The sequence below is a fragment of the Schistocerca nitens genome, chromosome 7, assembly GCF_023898315.1.
Source record: "Schistocerca nitens isolate TAMUIC-IGC-003100 chromosome 7, iqSchNite1.1, whole genome shotgun sequence".
NCBI classification, from domain to species: Eukaryota; Metazoa; Arthropoda; class Insecta; order Orthoptera; family Acrididae; genus Schistocerca; species Schistocerca nitens.
The window spans coordinates 5,900,706-5,924,019 of record NC_064620.1 but is presented as its reverse complement, the minus strand read 5'-3'; the positions used below and the strand labels follow the sequence as shown (position 1 = coordinate 5,924,019).

At 43.9% G+C, this 23,314-nt stretch overlaps 1 protein-coding gene across 1 annotated transcript in view; it reads right to left on the bottom strand.

Annotated features, from left to right (window-relative positions):
* Positions 1 to 7,530: 7,530 nt before the first annotated feature.
* LOC126195194 (mucin-1-like) overlaps positions 7,531 to 23,314 on the bottom strand; it is a 29,106-nt gene continuing 13,322 nt past the window's right edge. The window contains exon 4 of the mRNA XM_049933709.1: positions 7,531 to 7,791. Within this exon, the coding sequence (XP_049789666.1) occupies positions 7,531 to 7,791 (261 nt within the window). The remainder of the gene's footprint in view (positions 7,792 to 23,314) is intronic.

Sequence of the window (23,314 nt, the reverse complement as noted above, 5' to 3'; positions counted from 1 at the left end):
TACTGGCAGGCACTACCAATATTCTTTAGTCGGCGTTAAGCGTGTAACAGGGAGTCATTAACATCCAAGGCGTTCACCCATTGCAGTCACATTTGCTTGCTATTCATGACCGTCCACCCCTACGCAGTTTGCGAGAAATAAGAGATTGTGTTATGGAAGCTCACTTACTATATCAGATTTATTCGTAACACCCTTGAATCACGGCTCCCTCGCATCGCTTCCGCAGGAAGAACGTTCCTTTTTCTTTTGATCGCAGAGTATGTCTTCCCTGCAGAAGTTGAAATACGCTTTGCATAGTGATCGACGCCTTGTTCATTTTGATCCAGCCATACCTGTGGTCTTGGATGTGGATGCTTCCTCTTACAGTTACTCTGCACTCATGTCACATGAATTTAGTGCGGCTCATAGGCTGATGGCCTTTGCTTCGAAAATGTTGAACAAAGCTCAGTGTAATTGTTCACGGATTAAAAAGGCTCTCGCCATTGCCTATGATGTCACTAAGTTTGAAACGGAACTTGCTGTACCGTTCCAATGTTTTATTAAATTGCTAGCATGCAGAAATTTTTAGCAAGAGTTTCTTCTCTTGCAGGTAACTCAGCTGGTGTCCAAAAGGAGAGAGTGGACTAAACAGTGTTATTTAATGAATTTTTTTTCTGTTGTGTACCACGTTTCCCATTTTCCTTTCCTTTGTGCGGCCTGGACGTTATAAATGAGTGAGTATGGGAACTAGCAGAAAGCTTTAGGCACAGATTGTAACACTGCATGAATGGTCGTTCTGGGGTACGGTAGTACCAACGCCCCAAGCGTGAACAAGTTTAGCAGAGACCAAGTTTGCAGGTCAGGGCAAAGATGACACGTAGGCGCGCGTATTGGTTCTGTCAGGTTGGCGCGCCACCCTCACCACGTTTGTAAGCGGAACGGTTTGGCGAATTCGGTTGGAAGAGCACTGGTTCCTGGGTCGTGGTGCTGGACAGACATGGACACGCAGCTCTCATTTTGGTAATGTTAACATAGGTATTAGATTGTCTGAAATCTGCTCTGTAATGAAGTCCAGACGTTGAAATCAGGCGCGAAATTACCACTGAACCCCATAAGGGAATTGATTTTCTTAATTTACTCGAATCTCAGGAGACCTTGCGTTAGTGCCTTGTTCAGGCAACGCACCATGTGCCTTAACCTCACGGTCACGTTATTGCTCTGTGCTTAACGGAAATTCACATATTCAATGTATTTTAATCTGCTCTTCCATTTACAGTAATATTTTGGGAATTTTTATTTATTTTCCATATGTTTTGTTTGTGAACTTGCTTTCGCGCCACGTGGTCGGTTGGAGCAACCGCCGCATTGATAAATTGTAGTTTCGGTCTGAAAATATATTGTACACGATGAATAATCATACGATAGTGAGCGAGTGTAAAATAGGGGAGGAATAATCGTGTGTGTCCATATTTTTCTGGGTTTTTGTTGGCTACTGAAACTTGGCCATGTGGGTTGAACAGCATTGAAGTGATGTTTCTTGTGCACCCACATAATGGTTTCATTTGTTGGCTATGTTGTGCGTGAAGGAAAATACTCGTGCCACTAGGAAAAGTATCGGGTTTAAATGCCCACTGATTTGATAAAGATTTGCGAAATACTCTTCCACCCTGACCTAGTTTTGCTTGTAGTGTCTTTGCGGAACTTGTTCTAAGTAATCTATAGCAACTGAACGTAATAACCGTGGGTTTAGGTATAATTGTGCGGTTGTATAAAATTACATTGAGGCCAGGTCTGCGCTCCCCTGTCCCATTCCATAATTACGCGGCGAAACTGAATCATGTTAACTACAGACAGGTTTTGATGATGTACATTGCAAGAGAAGTTGTTGAAATACCATCGGTACTGAATAAATATCAATTAATCTCTACCCTCGACTGATTATTTACTCCTTCCATTATAAAGAGTAGGTGGCAGTCAGTACCACAGTCGAATTCTGGGTCATGAAAGCAAATAAAAGCTATATACTGCCTATTAAGCCCTGTATAGGTGCCTTCTGTAGTGGTTCAAAAAAAATGCGTTATCCGTTGAGTTCAAATTTCTACCGGTTCGTTAAAACCTTCCGCTAGAAATTATTAATACTCAGCAATAACTCGCAGGGGCCAGCAATTTAGTGGACCACACGAATTTAAGAAACCATTTACTACAGACGGTAGCTCGAAGGAGCGGTAGGACATGTCAAAGCGACGGTAATCTACCTACTTAGGTAGACTTTTACCACCACCAGTACTGGAAGGTTACGTTGCAAGTTTCACTGTTATCTTTTTGCAGAAAATTGTACTTGGTGAGTGACCATAAACATCTTGTTTCACAAACATCTTTTCGGCAGAAAATTTTGCTTGGTGACTGATCATACGCTTATATCCGTGACCGTCCACCCCCACGCTCTTACAGTCAGTCCCAACTCGCACAGCGCAAAAGCTGCAACAGTGGGCCCTTCTTTTGTGAAATTATGAATACGAGATTGTATATCGGCCACTTCTGAGCAAGCCAAAGATTACGCTCCTCCTCGCCTTCTTCTTCGCCCAGATTCAACATTCAGCGATTGCTCTGCTTCTTGTTGCTCCACTGATGCACAAGACACAGGTGATCGGCATGTCTTTCCTCTTAACACCGAAAAATTACCCATGCCACATCGGCGAATCCTGATTTGCAGATTCTGTTGTACTACATCCACAATGAGTAGCCATGTTGAGCCTGACAGATTCGTAGCACTGTGTTTCACCAATATTATGCCCCTCAGCACGCCCTTGCATATCACCAAGGTGTCACTTTGCTTCGCACCCACAAGCAACAGTCACGCGTTGTGGTTCCTCAGGCTCTCCAGCCTGGCGTCCCCGTTAACTACGCCAAGGGCACATGGTCGCCCTTTGCACCAAGCGGTCATCGTGACGTCATTGCACTTGGCATTGTCTGGAAGCGCGAACTGAACGGTTAACTTCTCAGTGACAAGTCTGTACTGAACAACAGACCACCCCCTCAGCCGTTCTTTGAATGGCCGAAACATTAAGCAGCTTGCCGACGTTTGCACTTGGATTTCGTAAGCCCTAACTGGAGTACGCCTTGGCTCATTGTCATTGAGCCTTTCACCAAACTTCCCTTTGTGGTTCCTACGCACTCTTCTACGGCTCGTCCCACAGTCCAGGCCCTGTCGATCATTCGCCTCGAGGGTTTTCCCGAAGTGACTGACAATGCACCTAAATTTCTTGCCGCCAAGTTTCAACGGTTTTGCACCACCTATGTCATCAAGCATATCACAAGTCCATCGTTCCACTCACAATCCAACGGTGGAGTTGAACACTTAAAGCGAACATTTCAACAACATTTGAATAAAATGTATGCCACATACACACAGAACGAAACTCTGCAGCTATTCATGTCCTCTTGCGCTCCTAGTCACGAGATGGACCATCAGCAGCGGAGATGTCGTATGGATGGCGTCATCGCAGCTTGCTCTTCAGTGGCTGCACAAGCCGCAGCGGATGGCGCTGACTCCGCTCAGACAGGTGAAACACAACACTAACGGTTCACTCTTTTACGGACTTTATGGTGGATGGCATCGCTGGGAGCGAAGTAGTATTGTGCTACGTGTCCCACGTTCTACATTTCTTGTATTGACACCGAAAGGATTGCTGAGACGCTTCAAGAATCAAATTACTTCAGGTGAATTGTGTGATCCTGCCACAGGCTTAATGCTTCCAGATTCCGTACCTGCCTGAACGCAGCAGCTCGCACTGCATCTTGCTCCCACAGGCCCGGCAATGTAGGCGCCAGTCCAAGAGCCAATGGACGTCGACGTCCTTTCACGGTCGTCGTCATCTCGACAGCCACTGCGTTCGGGCTCCTCTTCCTGGCGGCTGCACCACGCGCTATCTCAAGACCTTCTACTTTCATCGAGGTCCGCACTGTTTCTCGCCTCGTGTGCCTGGGCGAGATCGGGGCACCTGATGGAGCACGGATGGCACCTTGGCATCGGCCTCAGTTTCCGCTCCCATCTCCCCACTGCCACACGAATTCAGCATTCCCCCCCCCCCCCCCCCCACTCCCAATACTGCACAACGAACGTGACTTTGTTTTGGAGGCTAAGGATGTGACTGTCATATATCAGTACCACCACACAGCGTACAGGGCGAAAAGTATTTAAACCGACAAACTCTGGGAGGTTGTAGTGGACATCAAAACAAATATTTTTTCCTTAATGTCATTTTTTCCTATGAGGATTATTTAAACCGGTGGAGGCCGTGTTGCACTCTTCAGTTGTTAGAGGCCGTATTACGATCTTCAGTTGTTAGAGGGCGTGTAGGCAACTGCTGTCCACCAGTGTAGTAGTGCATTGTCTCTGTTTAGTAATGGAGCGATACACTTGGAGTGAGTACACTGATATGGTTGGTACGTACTACTTAGCGCACCACAACGGACGAGCTGCACAGCGGGTTTATCAACAACGGTATCCTAATCGGCGTATCCCGCATCATACGACCTTTGCTGCTGTGTACCGACGTCTGCGTGAGACCGGGTCATTTAGCAGATTAGCTGGAAAGGGACGCCGTCGCACGGTAAGAAGGCTGCAATTTGAGGAAGCTGCCTTGGAGCGTGTCGAGCGGGATCCTTCAATCAGCACTGGTGCAATTGCACATAACATGGTGACGAATGAGACGAATGTAACAACAGTCCTTCGAGAGCAATTGTTATGTCCATTTCGCTTACAGCGTGTCCACAACCTGGAACCAGTTGACTATCCACCCAGAGGACAGTTTTCGCAGTGGTACCTGGAACAGTGTGAAATGCATCCTACATTTCCATCCTGTGTGTTGTTTACCGATGAAGCAACGATCGGGCGTGATGGAGTCATCAACACGCACAATTTGCATGTTTGGAGTGAGGATAACCCAAATGCCACAGTTAGTAGCGCTCATCAAGTGCGGTTCTTCGTTAATGTGTGGGTCGGTGTTGTTGGGACTGTTTAATTGGGCGGTATCTGCTAACTAGGCCATTAAATGGCAGGCACTATTACAATTTTTACACCAGAGCAATGCCAGAATTGCTGGAACATGTCCCGCTCCCTACAAGACAACATATGTGGTTCCAACATGACGGGGCGCCGGCACATTTCAGTCGTCGTGTGCGTCGATTCCTGGACCGACGGTTCCCAGAAATGTGGACTGCCAGAGGTGGTCCTGTATCATGGCCTACTGGATTCCCAGATATGTCCCCTCTAGACGTTTTTGTGTGGGGAGAGATGAGCAAACTTGTTTACGCAACTCCTGTTGCATCAGAAGAGGATCTGGTTGCCAGGATAGTAGCAGCAGCAGGAACAATTCAGGATACTCCTGGGTTTTTTGCACGTGTCAGACAGAACATGATCCGGCGGTGTAACCTTGGTTTACGTGTCAATGGAGGCATTTTTGAAAATCTGGTGTACTTGAAATTGGGTTGTGTTAATGTGTTGTCTCTTGGTCATAAAAAAATGGAAAAGTGTTTGTCGGTTTGATTAATTTGCCGCCAGAGAAATCTTCCTCTACCGGTTTAAATACTCCTCATAGGAAAAAATGACATTAGGGAGAAATATTTGTTTTGAAGTCCCCTACAACCTCCCAGAGTTTGTCGGTTTAAATACTTTTCATCCCGTATAACAGTGGACAATGGAATAGTAGTCGCGTAGGATACCATTGGAGCAGGCCTACTGAGCCACATCTCCAGCAGTTCTGGTATGTGAGCGCCGTCTGCCGACGATAGATGGGACTGCAGGTGGCAGCGACTCAGTCCATACCACTTGGAACGACTATGCTGCTGGGGGCTATACAGACTGAGCCTGGTGGAAGCACCAACATCATTGTTTGTGCTTCAGTTCACAGAGGCTGAGCCTTGTTGATATTGTGATAGCAGGTCGTTATTTCTTGTTGCATCACTTGTTATACGTAAATCTACTGTTTACTGTGATTTACCTGTTCACTAATCGTTTCTGCTTCTCTCCAGCTTTGATACAACGACCGTTGCCACACCACTCTGTAGCCCACTTCTCCTTACCAAAAAAATGGCTCTGAGCACTATGGGACGTAACATCTATGGTCATCAGTCCCCTAGAACTTAGAACAACTTAAACCTAACTAACCTAAGGACAGCACACAACACCCAGCCATCACGAGGCAGAGAAAATCCCTGACCCCGCCGGGAATCGAACCCGGGAACCCGGGCGTGGGAAGCGAGAACGCTACCGCACGACCACGAGATACGGGCTTTCTCCTTACCATTGAGCATGAAGATGTACACCATAGGAATCGAGACACAAAGGAACTAAAGACGTTGGCTGCCAGTGGGCATGGATTCATTGAAAATTCCTACTTGACTGTGATTCCAACCAAGATCTCCTGCTTTCTAGGAAGGTGTGTTGAATATGCTATCCCGATGCAGTGGTCACTGTAACCACATGGACAACTCTATCATTCCTTCTGACAGTTCCAAATTCTGAACTTATACCAAACACTACTGCTGTAGTACCTCTGCTCATTAGCCTGATTAATCTGGCATCTCGCCGATACCTGTAAGAGGTAGAGCTTAGTGTGCATCTCCATTGAAGGAATAATTAGCTCCCATTGCTTGAAATAGTTACAAGTGGTGTCTCTTCAGATATTTTTTTATGCGACAATACTCGGCCGTACATTGAAATGTGTCTCAATGAATTGTCAGTCTGATGTTGATGTACTCCTGTAGATAGTAAACTCACCCTTTATGCCCCTGATAGAACATGCATGGGACCAACTTGGACATCAACTCTGCTCTGGCGCCAGTGCACAGGGCTTCAGCCACCAGTTACAACAGTTCCCAAGAGGGAATACGAAGGCTTTATGACACTCTCCCAAAATTAATCAGCGGTTTTATTCAGACCAGAATGGAGGCAACACAATCATACTGGCAAGTTCCTTTGTACGTTTGGCTGTATTTTGTAATAACTGAATTAACAGCACCATACTATCTCGAGCTGTGGAGTTTCATTTCGATCTGTCCTCCCTTCTTCGTGCATCACTTTTTTTTTCCAAGACAGTGCAACATTTCATCCCCTTTGGCGAGAGACAGCTTCAAAGGTAGAAGGTGAGGATGTCTTCTGCAGATGGGAAGGAAACGTGAACAGACAGTTTTATACATCGACGGCGACCACGGCCTCTCTGCCCCGAAGTTTTGAGTGAATCAAACACTGACAACTCGCTGTATTGTCACCTCGCCGTCGTTTACTGCGGATTATCCGCAAACGACGGACACGGGGTGTGTAACGGGCGAGACGCACCATCACACAGCATTGCTCCCTAAGCGCCGAGAGCAGGCGTGAAATTGAATATGGAACGCGTGTAGCACCGCGCGCGGCGGGATTACAGGCAGAAAGCGTGCGCGTGCGCGTGCACGCGTGTGAGCGATATTAAATTAGGCGCGCGCCTCTGGGCAGCGCGTCGCAGCGGCCCGCGCTGTCGGCGCCTCGGGCAGACGCCGCGCCGTCGGCCATCAATCACCTTCTGGCGCTGCCGCTGCCTCTGCCGCTGGGCTGAGCCGCGCTGCTAAGCCCGCCGCGTTCGCCGGCGCGCTGCCCCGGCCGGCGGGCCGCGACACCTCCGCTGTCTGCCCGCGGCGGCGCCGTCGGTGATGGATGATTAGCGGCCACAATGGACGCCCGCTCTTAGCTGACCGCCGCTGATACGACGCGGGATTAGGCCGCCTCTGCACAATGGCCGGGCCGGCCGCCTCCATTGTCCGCAGCGTGTTTATCTTGTGGGATTACCGGAATTTTCCGCCGCTCTCGATCTACGCACTTTGCCACGAGACGGAAACTGTTTTGTTCTCACATTGTTTGCACCCTCACGGGGCTGCACTGTTGAATGAATTAGAAGCGACAGAGAATGTGTGAAGTTACCCACCACATCACACAAACTTTTTTCTGTCAATGTGCAATGAAAGATAAATATAAAAGATCCGTTACTCGGTGGTGAAACTAAGTTGTGGTAATTGGGCGTGTGCCTTCAACTTCTTTAGCAGGGTGGAGATGTTGTTGTTGTTGTTGCGGTCTTCAGTCCTGAGACTGGTTTCATGCAGCTCTCCATGCTACTCTATCCTGTGCAAGCTTCTTCATCTCCCATTACCTACTGCAACCTACATCCTTCTGAATCTGCTTAGTGTATTCATCTCTTGGCCTCCCTCTACGATTTTTACCCTCCACGCTGCCCTCCAATACTAAATTTGTGATCCCTTGATGCCTCAGAACATGTCCTACCAACCGATCCCTTCTTCTAGTCAAGGTGTGCCACAAACTTCTCTTCTCCCCAATCCTATTCAATACCTCCTCATTAGTTATGTGATCTACCCATCTAATCTTCAGCATTCTTGGCTGTAGCACCACATTTCGAAAGCTTCTATTCTCTTCTTGTCCAAACTATTTATGGTCCATGTTTCACTTCCATATATGGCTACACTCCATACAGATACTTCCAGAAACGACTTCCTGACATTAAATCTATACTCGATGTTAACAAATTTCTCTTCTTCAGAAACGCTTTTCTTGCCATTGCCAGTCTACATTTTATATCCTCTCTACTTCGACCATCATCAGTTATTTTGCTCCCCAAATAGCAAAACTCCTTTACTACTTTAAGTATCTAACCATACATTAAAGCTCCATGCCCTTGGGAAAAATTACAGCTGTAGTTTCCCCTTGCTTTCAACCATTCACAGTACCAGCACAGCAAGGCCGTTTTGGTTAGTGTTACAAGGCCAGATCAGTCAATCATCCAGACTGTTGCCCCTGCAACTACTGAAAAGGCTGCTGCCCCTCTTCAGGAACCACGCATTTGTTTGGCCTCTCAACAGATTTGTGGTTGCACCTACGGTACGGCTATCTGCATCCCTGAGGCACGCAAGCCTCCCCACCAACGGCAAGGTCCTTGGTTCATGGGGGGGGGGGGGAGATAATTACTCCAAAATCTACCTATGTTGCTTTGTTTTACCATAAAACACCTGGCCCCTTCAGGCACAGGTTCAGAGCTACAACGTCTGTAGAGTTATTTACCCTTATATTCATTAGTTTTGCCACTGTTTGTTCGCCAACCGTCAGAAACTTAGTGTCAATATTTTGAACCTGTCTGGGCTACAGCAACGGTTACAGGACAGCAAATGCAGCTCACAGCCAACCAATTAAAATAAATGGTACTTTTCAAATAACTTTTACCATGGTTTCGACGGATTTACACCCATCTTCCTCAGAAGGACAAGCAAACTTCACATTAGCAATCAGTCAGTCATCTGTCGCAGCGGATTGTACGCCCACATGTTAAGTTTAAGGTCAATATAGTCAAGAGCTTATCACACCAGTGAAACCAATCTCTTAAAATAGTTATGTCTGCATGTAACTATTGAAATGGTCAGTTAATTTAAGAGGCTGTTTTTACTGGTGTGACAAGCATTTGATACTGTTGGCCTTAACTTTTACGTATGGACATGCTATTCGTTGCTGACACTTGTCATTTGGAGATAGCTTTAATGATTGATTGCTAATGTGAAGTTTGTTTGCCCTACTGAGGTACTGAAAACTAAACTAACCTAAGCTCCGCCCGAACAGGTACCGACCGGCCGCCGTGTCATCCTCATCAGCAGGCGTCATTGGATGCGGGCATGGAGGGGCATGTTGTCAGCACACCGCTCTCCTGGCCGTGTCAGTTTACGAGACTGGAGCCACTACTTTTCAATCAAGTAGCTCCTCACAAGGGCTCAGTGCACCCCACTTGCCAACAGTGCTGGGCAGACTGGATGGTCACCCAACCAAGTGCTACCCAGCCCGACAGCGCTTAACTTCGGTGATCTGATGAGAACCAGTGTTAACACTACAGCATAGCCAGTGGCAACTACTGAGGGAGACAGGCTTAAATCCGTAGAAAACATGGTGAAGGTTATTAGAAAAACTACTATTTGTTGCAAATGGTTGGCTGTCTATTACAGCTCTACTTTTATGTAATGTTCTAATACTTCTATTTGTGTGTCTTTGTTTTACATTGTCTATAAGTTAGTATCCAACGTGTTTCAGACGTGCATGTATGTCTAAAGGATATTGTGTATAACATCCATATACTGTAAAATAAACTATATCTCACATAACTCGACGAGCTAATAACGCGATCATAACATCAGTTCTCTACATGTTGCGGTGGTCACATTAAATGCAAACTTCAGGGGACGTGTACACAGTGGTATATCGAGGTTTGGGATGATCTGAGGAGCCTGCAAGGCTAGCATAACTGTGAGCCGTGCACGGCTCGTGTTAATGTCATTTATTGTTTGTCATCTTCTATTACGGTACTGCCGCCGCATTTTCTTATTCAATTTACTATCTGTTGTGTACATAGTTCCGTGTAGTCAGCGCGTACACAACTTTCCCACTAGAGCGTGCCCCGCAAAGCACAACAGCGCAGGCGCAGCGCTCGTCCGTCTCCGCACTACGAGTTGGCGCTGCCTTAGAGACGGACCAAATTCTGCTTCCGCCGATCTGCGTATTAACATGTAATGCAGCCAATGAGATTGGTGCTAACGTAGAACCTTTGTTCTAAATCCCTACTGCAAATCGACGTTAGTGATACAGGCCTGTAATTCAGCGGATTACTCCTACATCCTTTTTGGGTATTGGTGTGACTTGAGCAATTTTCCAGTCCTTAGGTACGTATCTTTCTGTGAGCAAGTGGTTGAAGGTAATTGCTAAATATGGAGCTATGTTATCAGCATAATCTGAGAGGAACCTGACTGGTATTCAATCTGGACTGGAGGCCTTGCCTTTATTCAGTGATTTAAGCTGCTTTGTTACACTGAGGATATCTACTTCCATGTTTCTCATCTTGGCAGTTGTTCTTCATTGGAATTTGGGAATATTTACTTCGTCTTCCTTGGTGAAGGAGTTTCGGAAAACCGTGTTTAATGACTCTGTTTTAGTGGCACTGTCATCAGTGACTTCACCGTTGTTATCGCGCAGTGAGGGTATTGATTGTGTCTTGCCACTGGTGTGCTTTATGTATGACCAGAATCTCTTTAGGTTTTCTGACATTTCCAGGCGGAATTTCGTTGTGGAAATTATTAAAAGCATCTCACATTGAAGTACGCGCCATATTTCGAACTTCTGTAAAACTTTGCCAATCTTGGGGATATTGCGTTCTTTTAAATTTGGCACACTTTTCTCATTGCTTCTGCAACAAGGATCTGACCCGTTTTGTGTAGCATGGGGGATCAGTACCATCACTTATTAATTTATGTGGTATATATCTCTCAATTGCTATTGATACTATCTCTCTGAAAACATTCCACAACTTTTCTACACTTACATGAAAAATTCGGAGTAGGTATTAAAATCCATGGAGAAGAAATAAAAACTTTGAGGTTTGCCGATGACATTGTAATTCTGTCAGAGACAGCAAAGGACTTGGAAGAGCAGTTGAACGGAATGGATGGTGTCTTGAAGGGAGGATATAAGATGAACATCAACAAAAGCAAAACGAGGATAATGGAATGTAGTCGAATTAAGTCGGGTGATGTTGAGGGTATTAGATTAGGAAATGAGGCACTTAAAGTAGTAAAGGAGTTTTGCTATTTGGGGAGCAAAATAACTGATGATGGTCGAAGTAGAGAGGATATAAAATGTAGACTGGCAATGGCAAGGAAAGCGTTTCTGAAGAAGAGAAATTTGTTAACATCGAGTATAGATTTAAGTGTCAGGAAGTCATTTCTGAAAGTATTTGTATGGAGTGTAGCCATGTATGGAAGTGAAACATGGACGGTAAATAGTTTGGACAAGAAGAGAATAGAAGCTTTCGAAATGTGGTGCTACAGAAGTATGCTGAAGATTAGATGGGTAGATCACATAACTAATGAGGAGGTACTGAATAGGATTGGGGAGAAGAGGAGTTTGTGGCACAACTTGACAAGAAGAAGGGATCGGTTGGTAGGACATGTTCTGAGGCTTCAAGGGATCACCAATTTAGTATTGGAGGGCAGCGTGGAGGGTAAAAATCGTAGGGGGAGACCAAGAGATAAATATACTAAGCAGATTCAGAAGGATGTAGGTTGCAGTAGGTACTGGGAGATGAAGAAGCTTGCACAGGATAGAGTAGCATGGAGAGCTGCATGAAACCAGTCTCCGGACTGAAGGCCACAACAACAACACATGATCAGATCGGAAGGAGTGATGGCGGTCTCTTTTAAAGGCATTAAGAGCATTTTTATCAGCTTTTTTAATTATATATACTTTGCGTTTCTTCTTGATGGTTGTAGGTGTTACGGTATTCAGCCTAGAAGCAACTGCCTTGTGGTCGCTAATCCCTGTATTCGTCACAACACTCACTATTTATCCAGGATTATTTGTTGCTAGAAGGTGAAGTATGCTTTCGCAACCATTTACGCTTCAAGCGGGCTCATGAACTAATTGTTCAAAATAGTTTTCTGAGAAAGCATTCAGTACAATTTCGGATAATGTTTTCTGCCTGCCGCCGCCATTAAACTTATAATTTTTCCAGCATATCGACGGTAGATTGAAATCACCACCAACTATAATTGTATGAGCGGGGTACTTATTTGAAATGAGACTCAACTTTTCTCTGAACTGTTCAGCAACTATGTCTTCTGAGTCGGGGATCGGTTAAACGATCCAATAAATAGTTTAGTCCGATTGTCAGGTATAACCTCTACCCATACTATTTCACATGAACTATCTATTTCAATTTCGCTACAAGGCAAACTACCTCTGACAGCAATAAATACTCCACCACCACCTGTATTTAATCTATCCTTTCTGAACATTGTTATATCGTTTGTGGTGCTGTTCCCACTGCTACGAGGTCCGTGGCTCACCGACTCTGGACACGAAAGTTGAGTTTTGATTTAACCTACCAGCAAGTGAAAGCTGTTCACATTGTGTAGTTTGGAGTTAGTTGTCGGCTGTTGGGATATTCCCGCGACCAACAATGCGGTTTTCAAGATGGAAAATTGTACCCACCCTCCGGTGGAGTTTCACTGTATTTGGTTACTTGAATTGAAGTGCAACAGCTGAATCTTCTGCCTTGTGGCCTTTAACGTTCCTGTTACCTGTCTTGGCCGTTGATGCAAATTTCAGGCAGTGTAGTTTCCTCATCGTGTAGTTGCTGTCCAGCACGGTGTGTAGTTTGACAGCTCCATGTATGATTGGTTGTGGGCGCCAATATCTTCTACGTTGTTCCGATGAACTCCCTGTTGTGCCGTGGTCGTGTGAAGTGGAAGTTATCTTGTTTGTGGGTCCGTTGACTGTCGGTCTGTTGGGTTTTCACCGGATCGTGAATGGTTGGCCCGACTGCCTGTCTCACGTAAGCGAGCGTTAGCGTTTGAATTCCAGGCTGACCCTCGAACATCTGTGCGCCCTTGGGTGTACTGCCTTCTTTTTATCTTGTTCTTGTTGTTTGTACTTGTATGGCTTCTAATCGATTTTTTGAAATTAAGGTAGTTTTGCCCTTAAGGCATAAGATTCTCTAGGCCTTCAGCCTAATTTAAAGAACTGTTTCACGTAAGGCATTTGGTATTTAAAAAAAATTATGGAGTTTTAAGTGTTAGGCCTTCAGCCGATTTGAATTTAACTTGTTTGCTCTTGAAATTTCTGATTCTTTGGGCCTTCAGCCTAACTAAAGAACTGATTTAAGATAAGGCTTTGCTTTTTAAATTTCTGTTTTGGTTGAGTTTTGCGTAATTAAGAACTGTTTTACGTAATGCCTTGCTTTTATTTAATTTTTTTTTAAATTAATGTTGTTTAGCCTTAAGTGTTGGGCTTTGAGCCGATTTTGAATTCAAATTCTTTGCTCTGAAAATCTCAAATTCTTTGGGCCTTCAGCCTAAATAAAGAACTGTTGTAAGATAAGGCTTGCCTTTTAAAGTTCTGATTATGCTTATGTTTTAAGTTATTGGCCTTCAGCCGTATTTAATTTAAAGTGGCTTTCAGCCGGTAATTAAGTCCCAAAGATTAAAGCTGTGTGTTAAAAAAAATGTTTTTGGGCTCTTGTAATGTTTGATCAAATAATAAAGTTGTATGTTCGAGTGTAACTAACAGCCCCTCATTTTGGCCCCTTTGCACAATTTAAACTGCCTGTCCTGTCCGGCGGGTTAAGCTGGGCGTTTCAAAGTGGTTAAGGAAACCACTCGCAAAAAGTATGAATTTCGTATTCGAGTCCTGGAACAGCACAAATTTCCACCTGTCAGTAGAAAATAGTACATTTTACTTCAAACCGGATTCGCAATTCGCGAATCGGTTTAGTAATAAACTCCGACCTGACAAAAGTCGGATGGTCCAACATGACCGATCGGCTGCCGTGTCATCCTCAGCCAACTGGTCTCATCGGACGGGGAGATGGATGTGTGACGGATCAGAACACCACTCTCCCGGCTGTTGCAAATTTCGGGTCCTACAGCCCCTGGTACACAGTCAAGTCACTCCTCTAGTGGTACCACAAGGCCAAAGGCACATGTGGCCTCGGCAGTCACCCTGTCAAACGTTAACCACAACCGACGTTGCTTAACTACGGTAGTCTGACGGAAACTGTGGCACGAATGATAACGTGTAGTTTTACTAATACTCTACTGGAAATTAAAATTGCTACACCAAGAAGAAATGCAGACGATAAACGGGTATTAATTGGACAAATATATTATACTAGAACTGACATATGATTACATTTTCACGCAATTTGGGTGGATAGATCCTGAGAAATCAGTACCCAGAACAACCACTTCTGGCCGTAATAACGGCCTTGATACGCCTGGACATTGAGTGGCGTGTACAGGTACAGCTGCCCATGCAGCTTCAACACGATACAGGCAGTTCATCAAGAGTAGTGACTCGAGTATTGTAACGAGCCAGTTGCTCGGCCACCATTGACCGGACGTTTTCAGCTGGTGAGATATCTGGAGAATGTGCTGGCCAGGGCAGCAGTCGAACATTTTCTGTATCCAGAAAGGCCCGTACAGGACCTGCAACATACGGACGTGCATTATCCTGCTGAAATGTAGGGTTTCGCAGGGATCGAATGAAGGGTAGAGGCACGGGTCGTAACACATCTGAAATGTAACTCCACTGTTCAGAGTGCCGTCATAGCGAACAAGAGGTGACCGAGACGTATAACCAATAGAACCCCATACCATCACGCCGAGTGATACGCCATTATGGCCATGAAGAATACACGCTTCCAATGTGCGTCACCGAGGTGTCGCCAAACACGGATGCGAACATCATGATGCTGTAAACAGAACCTGGATTAATCCGAAAAAATGACGTTTTGCCATTCGTGCACCCAGGTTCGTCGTTGAGTACACCATCGCATGCGCTTTTGCCTGTGATGCAGCGTCAAGGGTAACCGCAGCCATGGTCTCCGAACTGATAGTCCATGCTGCTGCAAACGTCGTCGAACTATTCGTGCAGATGGTTGTTGTCTTGCAAATGTCCCCATCTGTTGACTCAGGGATCGAGACGTGGCTGCACGATCCGTTACAGCCATGCGGATAAGATGCCTGTCATCTCGACTGCTAGTGATACAAGGCCGTTGGGATCCAGCACGACGTTCCGTGTTACCCTCCTGAACCCACCGATTCCATATTCTGCTAACAGTAATTGGATCTCGACCAACGCGAGCAGCAATCTCGTGATACGATAAAGCGCAATCGCGATAGGCTACAATCCGACCTTTATCAAAGTCGGAAACGTGATGGTACGCATTTCTCTTCCTTACACGAGGCATCACAACAACGTTTCACCAGGCAACGCCGATCAATTGCTGTTTGTGTATGAGAAATCGGTTGGAAACGTTCCTCATGTCAGCACGTTGTAGGTGTCTCCACCGGCGCTAACCTTGTGTGAATGCTCTGAAGAGCTAACCATTTGCAAATCACAGGATATTCTTCCTGTCGTTTAAAATTCGCGTCTGTAGCACGTCATCTTCGTGGTGTAGCAATTTTAATGGCCAGTAGTGTATGTCTGATTGTTTTATTTGCTGATACACCAGTTATCAGTTGCTGACAGGTGTGAAAACTACCGAACTATCAGTTTAATAAATCATGGTTGCAAAATACTAACACTAATTATTTATAGAAGAATGGAAAACTGGTAGAAGCCGACCTCAGGGAGATCAGTTTGGATTCTAGAGGAATGTAAGAACACTCGAGGCGATGTGACCTTACGACTTATCTTAGGAGTTAGGTTTATAGCATTTGTAGACTTTTTTGACGTTTTTGACAATGTTGACTGAAATACTCTCTTTGAAGTTCTCAAGGTTGCACTGGTAAAATACGTGGACGTAATGGCTACTTACAACTTGTACAGAAACCAGACTGTAGTTATAAGAGTCGAGGGGCATGAAAGGGAAGCATTGTTTGAGAAGGGAGCGGAATAGTAATATAGCCTGCACCCTATGTAATTCAATTTGTACAATTAACAAAGCAGAGAAGAAATTAAAACTTTCAGGTTTGCTGATGACATTGTACTCGTAATTTTGTCAGGGACAGATTCGGGCTTCGAAGACCATTTGAACGGAATGGGCAGTGTCTTGAAGGGAGTATATAAGATGAACATCAACAAAAGCAAACAGGGATAATGGAATGCAGTCGAATTAAATCAAGTGACGCTAAGGGAATTAGATGAGGAGACGAGGCACTTAAAGCAGCAGAGAGTTCTGCTAGTTAGACAGCAAAATAACTGATGATATAAAATGTTGACTGCTAATGGCAAGAATAGCGTTTCTGAATATGAGGCGTTTGTTAACATCGAATATAGATTTAAGAGTTAGAAGGCCTTCCCGAAGATATCTGTCTGAACTGTAACCATCTATGGAAGTGGAACATGGACGGCAAACAGTTTAGACGAAAAGAGAACAAAAGCTTTAAAAATGTGGTGTTAGAGAAGAATGTTGAAGATTAGATGGGTTGATAACGTAACTAATAAGGAGATACTAAATAGAATTTGGGAGACAACAACTTTGTGGCACATCTTGAGAAAAAGAAAGAATCAGTTGATGCGACACATTCTGAGACTCCAAGGAATAACAAGTTTAGTACTGGAGGAGTAAGCAGACTGAGAAGTACGTAGGTTGCAGTAGTTATTCTGAGAAGAAGTGTATGGCACAGGATAGAGCAGCATTGAGATCTGCATCAGACAAGGCTTAGCACTGAAGACCACAACCACGACAGTTGGTTCAACTTAGAGACTGTGGATTTTATGAAATGTAAAAGCTGGAGAGAAGTCTCTCTGCATCAGATAGGCTTGGGCAGGTGTGTAAAATGTGAATTGCCGTGAAGTAGTATGAAATGTCTTTCTGGCAGTCATAGCAGGTGGCCAGCATTGAACAAGTAATAGCCGGCCGGGGTGGCCGAGCGGTTCTAAGCGCTACAGTCTGGAACTACGCGACCGCTACGGCCGCAGGTTCGAATCCTGCCTCTGGCATGGTTATGTGTGATGTCCTTAGGTTAGTTAGGTTTAAGTAGTTCTAAGTTCTAGGCGACTGATGACCTTAGAAGTTAAGTCCCATAATGCTCAGAGCCATTTGAACCATTTTGAACAAGTAATATTGCGTGTACTTAAAGAGGCTAGAATTGCAACAAGAGTGGAGTAATTATGCCTCGGATGTGAATGTTATTTATTGTCATATCATGGTGTTCACTGGTTTGGTCTTGACCGTAAACTTCCGACGCCAAGAGAATTTTACAGAACATACTATGTCAAGAGCCGTGACTGCATAATAGGGCTTTGTTCTGACGTCACAGTAGAGCACCTCTAGCACCACCTTCAGTAAAAGCTGTTCATCTTTGTATTGTGAACACTGATTTCTCCCCTATCACATGCCTGCATAGGTTCCTCTTCCTGTGGCTGAAATATTCCGAGAGTTTTCGGTTACAATGAGCTACAGAATCAATACATTTAAAAAAGTAATTATTAACTTCCGTGGAGTAAAAATTTTTCTAAATGGTTTATTAGTCCATTCAATGAAACGTCACGAAGGTGGTAAAGTTACAGTTTAGCAAAGGAACAAGTGTATCAAAGTGCTTAATAGCAGCTGCTGTTAAGCACTGGCTTATTTCAGTTACTACTAAAACTTTTGAACGGTACCTATATTTTGCAAAGTAGAAAGATGGCTGCAAAAGCAAGTATAGACCATAAGATTTCTAGACCCTATCTTGTTTATATTACAGGTTTGTAATAGCATTCTTTCTGTATATTTGTGAATGGTGGATTGTTACTGTGTGTTGTTAGAAGCGTCAGTCCAAGTAGATACAACAGTTTGTGGGTCCCCCAATGTCGAGTCTGTGGTTTAAGAAGTCTACAGTGGAAGTGTCTATTGAATTCAGTAGTTAATTACTATAGAAATAGTTGTGCTCTGGGAAACCTAATTGGCATTAACTGGGTAAATTAAGGGTTCCTCTATATCATTGATGTACTGTACAATGGAAAGGCTCGTATGCATCCCATGGAAACAAGTAGTGTTCATGTGAGGTAAAATAATACCTTAGTAACTATTTCAAAATTACTGACTTCGAGTACTGAAGTATTAGAGCCACCTACTGTCCAGTTTATCTGTATTTTCCATCTGTTGAATGGTACGTTGTAATGAGCAACATCCTTCATACTCTAAAGCAGACAGTGCACGCTAGTGTGAGACAGCTCTTTGTCACTAAAATTAAAATCAGACAGGAGCTCTGTTCTTGAAAAGTCATTCTGCTAACACTGGCTTATGTGCGCTGTTGTTTTCGTGCCCATTTTCCGAACAGATTTCTAATGCAAGTTAAGTTTGATACATCAGTTATTTCACTTACTTTCCAGTATATTTACTTGGAATAATTTTGCCTAATTAAGTTGGTGACCGTGTTTGATTTGCGTGACAGCAGCTGTACTTTTCCACTATAATAGTATTGGTTCGATTCCACCTAAAATACCTGTTGCATTCCTTCAAAACGTAGCCCTTAAGGAGACAAAGCCTAGTCCGATTAACTTCTATTTGTACGCGATCACGCTCGAATTTAATTCCTGTCAGCTGAGTAACTTCATTGAGGACTTGCTGTTATAGTAATAACTCATAGTGTTATAAATTACTGGAAGGGAAGGAGTAGCTGTTTTCTCTTTATATTAAACCAATAGACCGCCAGAAACATTCTGCATTCTTCGATGTAGCACTCTTTATTGGCGGCACAGTTAATATTTCCACGCCACCTACATATGCACTAAAATGTGCTGAACATGCATGTTGAGGGGTACTGTTACAGTTCAGCCAGGAAATAATTCTGATGAACACGCATAAACTTTTAGAACAGCAAGCATTTCATGTACCCTTCTATGTGAAATTCCTTCTGACGAAAACATACATCGCTGATGTAAATTATATCGGTCGACGCCATTCGAGTTTCCGCACAGGTCATTATACATTTCTAACGATATTAAAAAACAACAACAACAGGACTGTTGTTCAACCTACGCTGTCCTTTTTTTTTTGTTTATCTTCTCTTCACTCTTCTACTCCCTTTTTGCTCGTTGCGATCGTGTACTTTCATTTGTCCATTTTCCTTTATTTACACTTACAACCACCGGCACTCGATATATGCAGCTCTGGATGACCAAGTTCTGAGAAGTGGCCTTTTACCATACAAATGCCGTGAAATGCCTGCAAATGCCCGCTAACAGAGTTCCCGACGATCAATTTTTACCTAATGTCACAAGCTGAATCATTAATGAGACAACGACCAGACATTTCCGCATCCTGTCAGTTAGCTCTGCAAATTTGGTGTGCTTAAACGGTCGGTAAATGTGTTTTTCTTTGTGCGAGTTCTAATGTTATGGACGCACGTGGGCGAGAGAATGGAGAACGGCCGATGGAGTAGCGATACGAAACAATGTTGTTCGGCTCGTACGGTCGTTTTATTAGGCACGTTTAGCTACAGTTTTCTGACGGCACTGTCAGTAATGAGATAACAGTAATTCGAAAGAACTGCTCTGAAGTACCTCTAGGGGCCTGAAAAAAGATGGCGAACAATGTGGCTCGACCTAACTCATTTCGTGAATGCGCGTAAAACATTTTACTCGTGACAGTAGATTACTTACTACTTCATATGAAATTAAATATAGAAGTGAAATTTGGTAAGGGAACGCAACTCCTATTCGATAAAAAGTAGAATGTGTTTGATAGCTAAACATCAATATATGATTGAGGAGTAATTGTCTACAGTACTGTTGTCTCGATGTATAGGATACAGCCGACAACTTGTCACAATGCTTGTTGTGTATGTGTGTAACTTTATGATTATACCACCCACTCACACGCTGGATCCCGTGATACAAGGCTGCCGTGAACTTCAGCGGTTACTAAGTCTGTGCCCATTAGGAAAACATTGCTAAGAGGTAGATTAAAATCTAATCTGCAGTTAATGATGTTCGTACTGCTAAGTTTTGGTTACAGGATCATACTTTTACCAATACCTTCATTGATCTAGTCAGATATTAAGCCGGCCGGTGTGACCGAGCGGTTCTAGGCGCGTCAGTCTAGAACCGCGCGACCCCTACGTTCGCTGGTTCGAATTCTGCCTCCGCATGGATGTGTGTGATGTCTTTAGGTTAGTTAGGTTTAAATACTTCTAAGTTCTAGGGGACTGATGATCTCAGATGTTAAGTCTCATAGTGCTCAGAGCCATTTGAACCATTTTTTTAAGATATTAAATGAGAGATGTGATCCCGTTACTGAACTTCTATTAATTAAAAATAGCACAAGAAGTTCAGGTCGCAATAAGAAGCTTACACGTTTCAAAAAAAGATTCGGTCTGGACTATCATTAGCGCAAGTCAGAAAGAAAGTCAATGAATACGAAGTTAAATCGGAGAAAAAAAATACAAAATATGACACCTGATTTAAAATGAAGAGGCAAGAGTGTGGTAGAATTCGCGCATAATCTCCATAACAAATTCTGAATGTCCCAACAGTTTGAACGAGAGCCGCCTTTATCGAAAGCGAGATGCGTTCCCAAACTTTTCCACTACTCCACCTACACAGATAGAATATATAATGGTAAGACAGAGATTCAGGAACCAGGTTTTAGATTGTAAGACATTTCCATGGGCAGATGTGGTTATGAACTGTAGATTAAAACTGAAGAAACTGCAAAAAGGTGGGAATTTAAGGAGATGGGACCTGGATAAACTGACTAAACCCGACGTTGTACAGAGTTTCAGGGAGAGCATAAGGGAGCAATTGACAGGAATGGGGGAAAGAAATACAGTAGAAGAAGAATGGGTAGCTCTGAGGGATGAAGTAGTGAAGGCAGCAGAGGATCAAGTAGGTAAAAAGACGAGGGCTAGTAGAAATCCTTGGGTAACAGAAGAAATATTGAATTTAATTGATGAAAGGAGAAAATATACAAACGCAGTAAATAAAGGAGGGAAAAGGGAATACAAACGTCTCAACAGTGAGATCAACAGGAAGTGCAAAATGGCTAAGCAGGGATGGCTAGAGGACAAATGTAAGGATGTAGAGGCTTGTTTCACTACGGGTAAGATAGATACTGCCTACAGGAAAATTAAAGAGACCTTTGGAGAAGAGAGGGCCACTTGTATGAATGTCATGAGCTCAGATGGAAACCCAGTTCAAAGCAAAGAAGGGAAAGCAGAAAGGTGGAAGGAGTAAATAGAGGGTCTATACAAGGGCGATGTACTTGAGGACAATATTATGGAAATGGAAGAGGATGTAAATGAAGATGTAATGGGAGATACGATACTGTGTGAAGAGTTTGATAGAGCACTGAAAGACCTGAGTCGAAACAAGGCCCCGGGAGTAGATAACATTCCATTAGAACTACTGATGGCCTTGGGAGAGCCAGTCATGACAAAACTCTACCATCTGGTGAGCAAGATGTATGAGACAGGCGAAATACCCTCAGACTTCAAGAAGAATATAATAATTCCAATCCCAAAGAAAGCACGTGTTGACAGATGTGAAAATTACCGAACTATGAGTTTAATAAGTCACAGCTGCAAAATACTAAGGCGAATTCTTTATAGACGAATGGAAAATCTGGTAGAAGCCGACCTCGGCGAAGATCAGTTTGGATTCCGCAGAAATGTTGGAACACGTGAGGCAATACTGACCCTACGACGTATCTTAGAAAATAGATTAAGGAACGGCAAACCTACATTTCTAGCATTTGTAGACTTAGAGAAAGGTTTTGACAATGTTGACTGGAATACTCTCTTTCAAATTCTAAAGGTGGCAGGAGTAAAATACAGGGAGCGAAAGGCTATGTACAATTTGTACAGAAACCAGATGGCAGTCATGAGAGTCGAGGGGCATGAAAGGGAAGCAGTGGTTGGGAAGGGAGTGAGACAGGGTTGTAGCCTCTCCCCGATGTTATTCAATCTGTATATTGAGCAAGCAGTAAAGGAAACAAAAGAAAAGTTCGGTGTAGGTATTAAAGTCCAAGGAGGAGAAATAAAAACGTTGAGGTTTGCCGATGACATTGTAATTCTGTCAGAGACAGCAAAGGACTTGGAAGAGCAGTTGAACGGAATGGACAGTGTCTTGAAAGGAGGATATAAGATGAACATCAACAAAAGCAAAAGTAAATAAGTCGGGTGATGCTGAGGGAATTAGATTAGGAAATGAGACACTTAAAGTAGTAAAGGAGTTTTGCTATTTGGGGAGCAAAATAACTGAAGATGGTCGAAGTAGAGAGGATATAAAATGTAGACTGGCAATGGCAAGGAAAGCGTTTCTGATGAAGAGAAGTTTGTTAACATCGAGTTTAGATTTAAGTGTCAGGAAGTCGTTTCTGAAAGTATTTGTATGGAGTGTAGCCATGTATGGAAGTGAAACATGGGCCATAAATAGTTTGGACAAGAAGAGAATAGAAGCTTTCGAAATGTGGTGCTACAGAAGAATGCTGAAGATTAGATGGGTAGATCACATAACTAATCAGGAGGTATTGAATAGAATTGGGGAGAAGAGGAGCTTGTGGGCCAACTTGACTAGAAGAAGGGATCGGTTGGTAGGACATGTTGTGAGACATCGAGGGATCACCAATTTAGCATTGGAGGGCAGCGTGGAGGGTAAAAATCAAAGAGGGAGATCAAGAGATGAATACACTAAGCAGATTCAGAAGGATGTAGGCTGCCGTAAGTACTGGGAGATGAAGAAGCTTGCACAGGATAGAGTAGCATGGAGAGCTGAATCAATCCAGTCTTAGGACTGAAGACAACAACAACACTTACACACATAGGTAAACCT